This window comes from Mycteria americana, chromosome Z (assembly GCF_035582795.1).
Source record: "Mycteria americana isolate JAX WOST 10 ecotype Jacksonville Zoo and Gardens chromosome Z, USCA_MyAme_1.0, whole genome shotgun sequence".
In the NCBI taxonomy this organism is placed as follows: domain Eukaryota; kingdom Metazoa; phylum Chordata; class Aves; order Ciconiiformes; family Ciconiidae; genus Mycteria; species Mycteria americana.
In genome coordinates, this window is record NC_134396.1 from 61,191,177 (window position 1) to 61,204,210 (window position 13,034).

The 13,034-nt window shown below is 43.3% G+C and overlaps 1 protein-coding gene across 1 annotated transcript in view; it reads right to left on the reverse strand.

Moving 5' to 3' along the window:
• HSD17B4 (hydroxysteroid 17-beta dehydrogenase 4) overlaps nt 1-4,737 on the reverse strand; it is a 73,448-nt gene extending 68,711 nt beyond the window's left edge. The window contains exons 1-2 of the mRNA XM_075527256.1: nt 4,606-4,737; nt 1,512-1,565 (exon numbers count right to left, since the gene is read on the reverse strand). Of these exons, the coding sequence (XP_075383371.1) occupies nt 1,512-1,565; nt 4,606-4,663 (112 nt within the window). The 5' untranslated portion in view covers nt 4,664-4,737. The remainder of the gene's footprint in view (nt 1-1,511; nt 1,566-4,605) is intronic.
• Between the last annotated feature and the right edge of the window lie 8,297 nt (nt 4,738-13,034).

Below are 13,034 nucleotides of genomic sequence, written 5' to 3' on the forward strand. Positions count from 1 at the left end.
GACAACCCTTTCAGTGAAGTAAAATTTCTTAATATCCAGTCTAAACCTCCCCTGGCTCAACTTGAGGCCATTTCCTCTCATCCTATCACTTGTTACCTGGGAGAAGAGACCAACCCCCACCTCAGGTAGTTGTAGAGAGCCAGAAGGTCTCCCCTCAGCCTCCTTTTCTCCAGGCTAAACAACCCCAGTTCCCTCAGCCGCTCCTCATCAGACTTCTGCTCCAGACCCTCCACTAGCTTCGTTGCCCTTCTCTGGACATGCTCCAGCACTTCAATGTCTCTCTTGTAGTGAGGGGCCCAAAACTGAACACAGTATTCGAGGTGCGGCCTCACCAGTGCCAAGTACAGGGGCACGATCACTTCCCTACTCCTGCTGGCCACGCTATTTTTGATACAAGCCAGGATGCCATTGGCTTTCTTGGCCACCTGGGCACACTGCTGGCTCATACTCAGCTGGCTGTCAACCAATGCTCCAGGTCCTTCTCTGCCAGGCAGCTTTCCAGCCACTCTTCCCCAAGCCTGTAGCGTTGCATGGGGTTGTTGTGACCCAAGTGCAGGACCTTGCACTTAGCCTTGTTGAACCAAATAAGGTAAATAAGGTAAGTATCAAACGTGGCAACTACCAGAAAAAAATACCTAGATTTTTTTTAAGTTGTCTACACACAGACTTCTCATACTTAACCCATTAAGTAAAAAGAAACAATTTTTACGAAGTTTTGTAAACTGACATTGGGATTTTTATTAGAAAGCCACTAAAAATCAGTGAGGAAGTTCTTGTCCATAATCTGTTTAAACATTTAACCTTGAAGTCATCAACAATACCTGCACAAATTCATTCATAGGGATTCAAATGGCAATGCCAACTGCTGGGAAGTACCCAAGAATATAACTTAACCTTCAGAATTAGCTTGTGATACAGCATTTTGCACAACTAAATATTCCCTGAAGAAGGTTCAACCAAATGACTATGAAACTATCAGAAGTCCTTTACTGATAGCTATTTGGCACTGTCATTGAGACCAGATGGCTCTTCTGTGTGATATGCTGCAGAAAGAAACAATGCAGTGCACTTCCAGCACATTCTGTGTTTTCTGGGGTCTACTGATACTGCATTACATTCCAATAACTTCTTTCCTGGGAGAAGGTACTAGAAGGTAACATATTCACATTTTCAAATGGTCATATTAAAAGTTTCTGAACAGCATTCACTGAAGACAACCCCCTTTCTAGCCACAACTCACGGTACAGATTGGTATGCATGGATGAAAGTCAAGTCCGGGAAAAGATCTGATTCAAACTGGCTTTCCAGCAAAGATAAGCCCTTGGACAAACTTGGACAACTTGTTTCATAAGAAAATAAAGCTTAGAAGCAAAATTTAAATAGTGAAAGATAAGACAGAAAACCATTAAATAACAAAGGTTACTGTCTAAAAGGGCATGGACTGTTGAATGCAAGCTATGTGAAAAGGCAAAGGTTGTTGTCTAGATCAAGTTAGTGAACATAACACTTACCAACTACTGAAGCTCCTCTTTCGGCAAAAGCCAGAGCATATGCTCTGCCCAAACCTAGTTTAAAAAAATAAAAGTAAAAAAAAAAAGAGTCAATTTGTCACAATTCAGAGAAAAAGCTACACAAAAATTAACTGCATGAGGAAAAACGCACCAAATCAACACAAACACCTTGAAGGTTCGAAGTAAAACACTATTTCTGCCAGGAGTTAAAAGTTTCACGTAAATTCAAAACATAAAAGTAAACAAGCAGATAAACTACAGACAAAACCTCCAGTCAAGGCAGGGGGGAAGTCCCCACACTTACGCTTTGTTATTGCATTCAGTGGAACCATCAGGGAAAGCTGCCTGCTGCTGAGTTTGTGCTTGTGATAGAAAAATACATTTGCAAGGCAGAAAGTTTAATGTCTTGATGTAACCTTGAAGGAGGAGGGGATGTTTCAAGTTAATTAATTACATTCTAAGTGAATAAGATACTCCCCTGGTTAAAGTTAGTCTTTAAGATTTGAAGAAGATACTGAACAAAATTTAACTGTGACTGAAGATGTACTGACAAAACCCCTCCAATTATTTCCATACAAAGGAATCACTTAATACCACAGTTAACCAGATACATCCATAGTTTACGTATCATAACAAAAGACTGTCATTTTTGCCTCACATACAAAAGCAAGACTCTGGCACCTTAACTCTGGCTTAGATTCTAGGTGTGTTATACATTAGTTATTTGTTATAACAAATGATTTACAGAGATATTATCCACTGTACCAGTCAAAAGTTATTGAAATCATTATTTCAATGATCCTTCTTTTCATTCCAAAAGAAACAGAGATTTGAATGATCAAACAATGATCAGTCAGAAAAAAGTTTCTGAGTGCAACAGTATCTTTTCCCCTCACCAAAGCATTCAAAGCTAGCTCTCAAAAGAAAAAATAGGGGGAGAAAAAAATCAGAACTGTTTAGACTGTTTTGAAACACAATTATCTCACACCAACAAATTGGAATTTTCCTTAAGACTCCTCTGAGCCTCTGCAATGGAGAGTATCACATGTGAGGTGCATATACGTTCACTGCCTGATGTAACCCAAGTCCAAGAAAACTATTTTTTGTTTTGAAAACCACATAACTGAGAAGTGCACAAAACCCAGACCATGTTATATGTGCCGGTATTCTCAATTGGCAAACAAGGACTGAATGCTTAAGAATCAAAACTAATCTTAAAAAAAAAAAATTAGCTTGAATTGCATAAACAAGGACAATGCTGCATGACATGCAGGAACAATACTTCACAAGGGATTTGCCCGAAGTGAAAAGAAACTACTGTATTTTTAGATGCTTGTATATGTGAAAACAGGTGTCACTTGAAAACAAATTAGCGATCCAGATGTTTTAGATAAATTCTCAGCTCTGATCTGTTCATTGGCATCCAATTCAAAAATCAATGTCGACACACAATTCTATTAGCAGTACACTCTAACTACAGTGCTGTAAACGAAATAAAAGCAAAACAAGAAATAAGCTGAAGTTAACAGGGCTTCCTTGTATCTTGGCTTAAATTTAATCAACCACTTGTCAAAAAATTATTGTGAAATAACACATCCAAGGACAGTTTTCTCTGTTAGCAAACCATTTTCAAGCGCCCTAATACTAGAAATACAAGGGTCACTGTAACAGCATTTATGACAAGCAATTTTTGCTCCATGCAGTGCTTTTTAGAAGCTTTGTTATTGCCAAAGTGTCTTTGTTTTTCTATTACCTAAGGTCTTAACCTGTTCTTCAGTGAGACTTGTTACATAGAGAGAAACACATAAATATAGGTCTGGTAAAAGCTGAAAAGCACCATACAAAAATCTGGCCTCAATTATTCTCAGGTTTGTCACCTTCAGGTGATGCGAGTGGACTGTTCAGAGCTTTCCACAAAATCTCATATTCTTGGTCCCTCTCCACAAGACATCACATAATCTAGGCCCCCAAAATTACTCGTCTGGCTACATGCAGCTCCACAAAAAAAGAGCAAAACTTCACTGTGGGAAGGCAGAACAAGCTGCTTTTAGCAGCTCATCACAACTACAAACTTTGCGCCTCTCTCGTCCACACTCACAGCTCATATCTTCGCTGGAAGTACCAGAATAGGCAAAGGTCAAAGCATGCATTCAGAGGAACAAGAAAAAAAACAAAAAAACAAAAGAAAAAAAAAAAAACAACAACCAACCAGCCCCACACCACAACAACAAATACAAAAGCATTTCCTGGCAAAACCAAGCATTCCACTGGAGAACCACCTCCCCTGGAGAGGCCAGGCCCGCAGTCCACCAACAGCACAGGCCAGCCCTGCTCTGAAAGAAACCTCTCCCCACCCTTCCACCTCTGCTGCCCTCTCCCCTGTGCCTTCAGCCTGCCTCCCAGAAGGAGGTCAGGGAAGGCAGCAGCAGGTCGGAGGCTGTTTTCTGCAGGAGCGCTGGCACATGTCAAACCCCTGCCGGAACAACACTCTGCCAGACCACGCAGGTTGCAAGCGTCAGTCACTAGGTCCAAGGCAAAACTAGAAGGAATCAGGATACCAAAACAGTACGTGGAGCAGGACGTCCATTACTGAGTGGTGTCAAGTAGCGTTACTCCTCCCGTATATTTAAGGAACGGAAAGCACGCATTCGGAACCAGTACTAACGTGCTAATTTTCAGCAGTACTGGGGCTCAGATCAAACTGCAGTAGCTCCAAAGCCCTGCAGGAAGCACGGCGGTAACCCCTGTACCGCCTTGGCACTGCCCGGCGGCCCTGACGGGCGAGGGCGGGCACCTGACAGGGCCGCCGCGGGGTGTCCGCCTGCCCCGCAGCCCCGCGGCGGGCGCAAGGCGCGCCGCGCCTCCTCCCCGCCGCCACACCTCTCTCTTCTGCGGGAAAAAACAAGTTTTTAACGAGCGAAGCCCTCACAGACGTCCCCGGCTGCCACCGGAGGGCACAGGGGCACCTGTCAGGGCCGCGGGGTGTCCGCCTCGCCCGGCCTCCCGCGGAAAGCCCCGCCACAGACCTAGCCGCCTCCTGCGGGGGACGAAACCTCCGCGACACCGCACCCCGCGACGGGACGGCACTGCTCACCTCCTCCGGCGCCGGTCACCAGCACCACCCGCCCGTCAAACCTCAGCCCCGCCGCCATGCCGCTCCGCTCGACTGCGCTGCCCGCCGGCCCGGCCCCCGCTGGCAGTGCAGGGCGGCAGCGGCGGGGGCGGAGCGAGGGCCAACACTGCGCATGCGCTATCGCCGCCGCCCCCTCTGGGAATCGTAGTCGGGGCTGCAGCGCTGGCTCCGGCGGCGGCCGGCTGAGGGGAGGAGGGAGCGCGGCCCGGGGCGGGGGCGGTTGTTTTCGGCCTCTAGCCCCGCCTGCTCACTGTATTTCCATATCTTTAGAGGCAAGGCGAGCTTCTTGTGGAATACAGGGATTGTAACAGGCGGGCTTGTCTGTCCAGTTTCACAGAAGGCACATCTTCGCAGGTGTCTAAGAGGCCACAGGTGGGTAGGGTGGATTTCAAGATCAGACTGCCTCAATATAGACATTGCACCTCTGTTTGAAGTTAATCTTTATTTACTTTTTTTATTTTAATCTTACGTTTTATGTTGTGTTATTTTTTGCTTTATTTACTATTTCCCAATCCAAATCACTGCTTTCAGCCGTTGCCTCCCCTGGTTGTGGGAGTTCTTTAGATTGAGCAACTAATGTGAAATATACTGCCTTTTTTCCCCCCCTGTATTTTGCTTCTCCGTGTGTGGAAGGCTGTGCTGGGTGTCTGTGCCCAGGTGCTGGCAGGGGGCTGCAGGGGCCTCTCTGAGGAGAGGCCGGGGCTGCCCTGTGCTGGGCACAGCTGGTTCCAGCCAGCTCCAGCAGGCCTGCTGCAGGGCAGAGCTGAGCCCCGCAGCCGGGATGGCCGTGCCTCTGTGAGAACCTATCTAAGAAAGTGTAAAAACCACTGCACGGCAGTTGTGGGAGAGAAGAGTAAGACAAGTGTGAGAGAAACAGCCCTGCAGACACCAAGGTCGGTGAAGAAGGAGAAGGAGGAGGTGCTCCAGTCACTGGAGCAGAGATTCCCCTGCAGCCCATGGAGAAGACCGTGGTGATGCAGGTTGTCCCTCTGCAGCCCATGGAGGTTGACAGAGGAGCAGGTTTTCTGGTAGGAGCTGTGACCCTATGGGGGACCCATGCTGGAGCACTCTTTTCCTGAAGGACTGTACCCTGTGGAGAGGACCCACACTGGAGCAGTTCATGAAGAACTGCAGCCCATGGGAGTGACCCCACAGTGCAGCAGGGGAACAGTGTGAAGAAGAAAGAGTAGCAGAGAAGATTCTATTTTGTGGAACCAGCTGGTGAGTTAAGTAGGAATGAACATGACTATTCATTATATCATTGCAGGCATGGTGTAGTGTGAGACGGTGTCATTCAGAATGTAATTGTATTGGAGTTTCAGAGGGCCACTGCTCTGGATCCCAGCAGTAGATCTACTTAGGATTTTCCAGTATTACCCTCCCCAACTCAGGTGATGACAAACTTTATCTGAACTATGGACAGGGATCTCGTGGAGCTATTCCTTCCTACTTGCTCACTCTCCCAGCTGACTGAGAGCACCATAAGGCTAAGCCTCTGGGAGCTGTAAACTCCCTTCCTCTTTGCATTGTCTGTCTTAAATCTAGGATGTGTTTAGGGAACAGAAAATGGTCTAAGAAGTGCCTAGCATTCAGAGCAGCTGACTACCTTATTTTGTTGGGGAAATCATCTATATACTCCCTCTGCACAGGTGAACTTTAATTCATGATTAAGCTGTCTTGTACAGTTTGTAAAGTTTGGATTATTTCTGGAGCTAGTAGAAAGAAAAATTGGTTTTGCTGCAGAGTATCTCCTTGGCTGTTAGTGCTTTACTGTCTACACTAAAGAGAGGTGATAGTTACCTGAGTGATAGCTATTTGGAGATTCCAAACTAGAAGACATTAGCATTTCTGACCTCAAGTAGTCTGTAACATTCACTCCTTTAGAAGTATTAGGCATAGAGATGTATTGCCTGTGATTTTATTATATACAGTTCAGTCTGAAGGGAGAAATTGCATTGAATTAAATACTGTAATTGCAATGTACAGATTGGGCACTAGAGGGAGCATTGCGCTAGTCAAACTTACTAAAATAGCTACATTTACAGATACCACACCACAAATAATGAAATTCTTATACGACGAACCTAAAAAAGGCTTAGGCACAGATTGAGTTAAAAGGACGCTGCTTTTAATGCACACTGTTTTTACTCAGCCAATAGATTCACTGGCATGGTGGCATTTTTCTGGTTGTATAGGCACATTACGTCTATGCAGTGTAAACCACAAGAAAAGTGTTCTGGAGGCAGGTAAGGGAACATAGGACGGATAAATAGTCTACAAAAAATCACGAGTTTTAAGTATGGGAAATGGCTGAATGTGTGCAGAAACAACCCCTTGCACTGGATGTGTGTTATTCTGGTGCTGTATTAATCAGCACAAAGTACCCTCACAACTAATTACACTTCCAAAGTTTGCCTATTTCATTTGAATGCAGCTCAACAGAAGGGCGACAGTGAGAGGCCCGGTGCAGCTGGCTGTGTGTTGCAGAGAGGACATCACCGATCGTGATTTGCCTGCGCTGCACTCGGCGGCAGGAGGAAGCTGTGTCCCCCAGGGGAGCAGAGCTGTGAGTCAGTTCACGATTGCTCCTCCTGAGGAAGTAACGGATTGAGCTCATAACCGTTTGCTCATCACCAGCCTCAACATTCAATATTTTGTTTATTGTTACTACACTGCGGGATTGGGCTCCCACCTGGGAGAAGAGAAGGAAGTCTCCAGGACAAGAACAGTGCTGGCTGCTGCGAGAGCTGCCTGGCTGGCCCCACAACATGACCGTGACACATGGTGTACACACGGTGTACAGTGCGCAGAAGAGAGCCTTGCACTGATGCAGTGTGTAGCCAGTGTGCTATCTGCTGAGCATTATGTACCCTTATTCACTCCCACGCGTTTATTAGGGGGGTTAGGGGCTTGTTTGTGTACTGTCCCTTAAGTTTAGGATGTAATGTGTTATGGTGGGGGATTGTGTGCATTAGATGATGGGCTGTTCAAGGAAAGGACTCTACTCTTGAATTTGCCTGGAAACCGGTGGTTACATGCCCCAAGTAAGATCAGACTCTGAGGTACTTTTATAGCATAATCTGTTCTTCAGGTAGCTAACAAAGAGGCCTTGTTAACAAGTCAGGACCTTTTATAGCTTCCTCATTTTGGTGCATAGACTGGGATTAGACTCAGCAAAGAGCTCACACTTCAAAACAATAAAACTGGAGTTTCCTCAACACTTTTTTTTTCTGGAAGACGTAGCAGAAAGTGCACTAGAGTGAAAGTACATCACTTTATGTTTTTAAAGTGAAACTGTTTGTATTAAAAAGATCCAAAATACACAGAACAAGTCAGAATGGAAAGGGGTTTGATGGGTTCCCTTAACAGTCGGAAGTGATTTGTTCCAGAAAATACTTGCATCAGTCTGAAACAAGGTATGAGGGCAAAACACTACGCTGTTAACCAAAGCGGGGTGACGTTAGGTGCAAACTTGAATGGAGTAGGTGTCAAGCCACAAATCAATAGCAGGTGTCAAACTGAGTTTTGAATGAGTGAGCCATAGTGGGAGATTAATAGCAGGATATCCAGATTCCAAACTCAGCTGGACAGGGTTCAAACTGGTTGAAACTGGTAACGAAATAAGTGAGTCAAAAAGGAAGACCAAATCTACTTTATTTTGTCTCTTAGTGAGCAGTGTGAACTAACATATATTTATCATTAACTCTTTTACTGACATAGCAGGCTTTTTACACCAGGACAAATTTGCCAAAACCCCCAAGCAGTACCCTGTAATACTCAGTATGATTATGCTTTTTTCTGTTACACTTCAATGCCTAGAGCAGGTAAGTTCTTTTATAAACAGTGAATTCATGTTGTGCACCAAAACAAATTTGGTGTGTGTTCTAAAGTCATTCTTTTGACTAATAGGTTAGATAATTGGGGTTTTTTTGGCTTTGTCTCTTTTATAAACTTGGGGTTGCATGTGTTGTGGATACCGTAGGAGTCTTAATCCCATTGAGAATGTTTTCTACCATCTGCTGCTGTAGATGATGAGCATCTTTGAACCTTTTACTCAGGGGGCATAAAAGAATTGACTGACTTGCTTTTACTCTGTATTTTTTAATATTTCTAAAAGAACTGTTTGGATCATAAGGCTCATTTTCAAGTACTTTATTTGCTTTCTGAATGGCTTTGCTCATGGAGATTTGTAGAGGCCTATTCACTGGTAACAAAGATTTCTCTACAAATGTGAGTGAAGGGAGCAACCAGATGTTTGTTGCCATGACCAACAGCTAGATGTTGAATCCATGTTAAAAACTGTGGCACCCTTCACTGAACACTACAAAAGCATGTCCTACAACAGATGGTACCTTCCCACAGCCTTAGTGCTGTAGAAGTCCCCAGGGTTTTGAAGGCAGATGTTTTCTGCTGTGACCAAAGAGGCCTCACTTGCAGCCAGGTCATCGTCCCCATTTCCTCGCTCTCTCTGCAGCCACCCTCTGGCTGCCAGTGCTGAGAGGTCATTGAGAGGTCTCAGTCCTGAGCTGGTCACAAATGTTCATATATAAACCAACTACCTGGCCCAGCTCACCCTACTAATTACTCTCTCAGTAGAAGTGTTTAGACAATACTTATTTTGATTAGGTATACAATTTTATGTGATAGAAACCCCCATTGAGGAATTCTTCATAGCTAGCATATAGTGTTTCTGTTGATTCCTTTCATCTGCAGGAACAGCAAATAGTATTATTTCCATTCTAACTTGCATTCTCTTGTGTTCTTTTATTTTTCTGTGAGCCTACAGCAGTTAGTAAGTGGGGTTTTTCTTGCTATTGAATCCATTGTTTGTCACCCTCAGAACCTGAAAAGGCAGCTTTCCTGATATGATGGTGAGGAGCAGCTTACTGTATAGTTAAAGGTTGGATATATTCTTATGAACCAACTGCAAATGTAAATGCAAACATTTTTCTAGCTCTTGTCAACAACCCACATCACAGGAGGTCTTACGTCCCTGTTTTGGCAAGAAACATTAATTTTGGCATTTGTTGCACATACCACTCAATTAAGTGGAGAATCCATGCTGGGTGCACAAGCAGAGCGCTATGGAAGCTCTCCATTTGATTTCTTCAGAGACTCGTGGTTTAAGGGAGACTGAAGCCCTGGGTCAGTCAGGGCTTGGTGGGCTGCTGAGCTGGTATGTAATAACACATTAATAGAACAAACTCATCAAGCAGAAACTAGTTGCTTGTGCACATCTACAGCTTTGAAAATACATCCTGTGGAGAGACGTTATGGAGGTGCCAGCAAAAGGTTATGGTATTGCTCCTGTAACACAACCACTCCATTTCATCCTAATTTATTCTTCATGAAAAATCCATTCACTTGGTCTCCTTGAAGGCAAAAAAAAGGAGAGTAAAAACCACATGGACTAAAATAAGAGGTAAAAAGACTAGCAAATAACCATATGTCGCATTCTGTGGAAATCAGATGCGTATTGGCACTACTACCAAGTTACGGGTAAATAGAATCTACAAATGAGCCGAATCTTAACTGAATAGATGGAAGACTTGAAATGCCTCCTGTGAAAACTGATTCAGTGCAGTTGCTTCCTGAGTTAAGGGCCATATTGAGCTTTAGAACAGCCAAAAAATCCAAGAGGTTCTGCTCTTGGAATTAATCCAGGCAGCTCCTTAAATAAACAGCAAATGTGCACAAAAGATAAGATACTTTTAAACTGTGCCTCCTAAAATGGCCTCTTCTCTCAAGCTGCCACCAAGTACTTTCTAGAGTTCTTTATCCAGTGTTGTTACAGAAGCTTTCTCTGTGCACAGCAGCACACGTATATTCATTCCCCCCAGATAAACAGCAGACTTCCAGCTGTCTCTCAGAAATACCCACTGCCAGCTTTGATCCCAACCACCACAAAACTGCAAATGAAAGCCAAACACCACAGGTTCAGATTGACTATATTTTGTGGTAAGAATTCCTCCCCAGCCTCCAGCAATTTTAGTCAAGAATACATGAAGTGTGGAATAGCCCACTAACTGAGAAGAAAGATGGATAGAACAGCCAGTCAACTAAGTGACAACATAAACACCTTTTTCTTTAGTAGCTTGCACTCTGCTTCAGCACTTGCTTTGCTCATCAGGAATGAGGTGGGAAGTCTGAATTCCCCAGCCAAGGTTCTCCTAGCTCCAAACTGTAGCAAAGACTAGTTTTCATTGATACTGTTTTGTAAAGGGCCTCCTTCCCTGTTTCCATATTTTGTAGCATGAGCTTCTCAGTTCCTAGTTTTGGGGTAAACTGTAGATTGCAGTGTCATAGGATACTGGAACTATAAGCTTACACATAGTGTCTTACTTAGCCAAAGTCAAATGCCTGTGCTTATGGTAGGCAGTAGACCTTATCAGAGTGAAGATGGCAAAGGAAACTTAATGAGATCTTTGTCTTCTCGCAGAAAAGCGCTGAGCTTTCCTTTCCACTTTTCCCTAATAGTTTCTTGAATGATGGCACAGCAAATGTACCTTTGGGAGTGTCCATACCATTGAAATCAAGTTAAGCAGCCTATAACTGAGATAGCTTTTCAGCTGGGCAAAGAGACTCACTTTAGTTCAAAGGATTAGGTCATTTTTTCTGTTGCTGAATTATGAAGATCCTTGAGATACAGAACCAGCTTTCTTGAAAGTAACAGCTGATGTCATGTTATGTCCCGGGACCAATGCACTTATTCCCACCCTGGCTCAAAGCACTGCCTCAGTCTGTTTTACTTCTGCAATCTCTTAGCAGGCCTAGCAGATGATACACAGTTGTAGGTCTTGACTCTTCACAAAATAAAACTGAACACCACAAACAAAGCAAAAAACCACAGTACCTCAAGTCCAGTCAGTGAAGTAAACTGAAAGCATCAGCTAATACTTCTAGAACGGGGAAAGGCTGTCCTTTCCTGTCACAGGAACCCTTAATTAATAGTAGTCTGTCAACAGCCAGGGGACTTTTCCCTCAGGATCCAAGCTAAGCCCAGCTACTGAAATAGATTCCTCAAATGCAAGGAGACTAAATTCTGCTCAAGAAAGCCACATAATTTTTCAACAGTGTTCCATGATGGAGTAGAACTGGTGCGTTGCCATTCCCATGCAAGAAAAGGAGAGTTGGTGCTATATGGGCCCTGCTTGGGCTGATTTATTCCATCTACACCATCATACTCTCTGTATTAAAAAAACCTCACACAAATGTAACAATATTTTTCATCCATTATTATCTGTGGCTTGGCCAGAACAATCAAAGATAAATTAATTCTGAAAAACACAATTCAAAATGTCCCACAAAGCATGTTGCAAATGAGCTCTAAATTGCCATGTTTAAAGACTAGTGGGGCTGATACTCTGAAAAGCTGCCAGCAGGAACTGGAGAACAAGTGGGTGAAAAGCCAACAATTTTCTCTTGGAACAACCTGCATTTATCAAAATCTTCAGAATTATATATCCACCAAGAAGTTTCTTTATAGCACACGAAACACCTACTGACTGAAGAAAAAACAGGGTATCTAGGAAGAAAGATATGATGCACAAGGCTGACATATTTTGTTTCAGCCCATGTTTGTGTGCATTAATAAAAGCACATTTAAAACCCAAATATTTAATACAAACTGAAGTAGGAATTAATTCGTCATGAAGCCAATGGGAAGCACAATTTTAAAATCCAGTGTTAAGATTTTTAGAGTAGAAAGTGGAAGGTCTTACATGTGATGGTAAAAGTAATTTATATCTAAATCACAGTAACTGTAGGAAGCTCCACCTTTCTCCTCCACCTACCGCACTGAGACTTTCCCACAGGGGAGAACAACAAATAGCAAATAGGTTTCGGTTGCTTGGGAAAGTTGGGCAAATAACGTACCTCCTTAATTCCATTATTCTTAATCGTTATAGTCTGCTGCTTTGCTTGATACTGTGTAATTACGGGATATCCCAAAGCTATGAGCTGCCTCTTTTCAGTTTGCTCCGTAATAGAAAGAAATGCCGTAAAGGATGTTTCTCCAGAAACTGGTGGAGTGATAGCAAGTAGAAATTTACAGATTGTTAGAAGATACACTTCAGTTCATGTATTTCCCAAACTTACAAGAAAAAGTAGCATTGATTCAGGAATGTCCTATCCATAAATATCAGCTTAAAATTGGAAACTCTAAATATTAAAACTGAGTACTAAGAAAAGATAGGTCACTTCAGCAATTTGTTGTTTAAACATTAAGAAATCTTGATTGTGATATAGACCAAGCACTACTGTAACAGAGAGAGCTCTTGGACATAGCCTGTAAGGAGCTACTACTCTTTTATTCTAATAGAGGGAAAATAAATTACATGGTAACCTAAAATATATAATACTATGGATATGAATGACAAAGTTGCAGTATA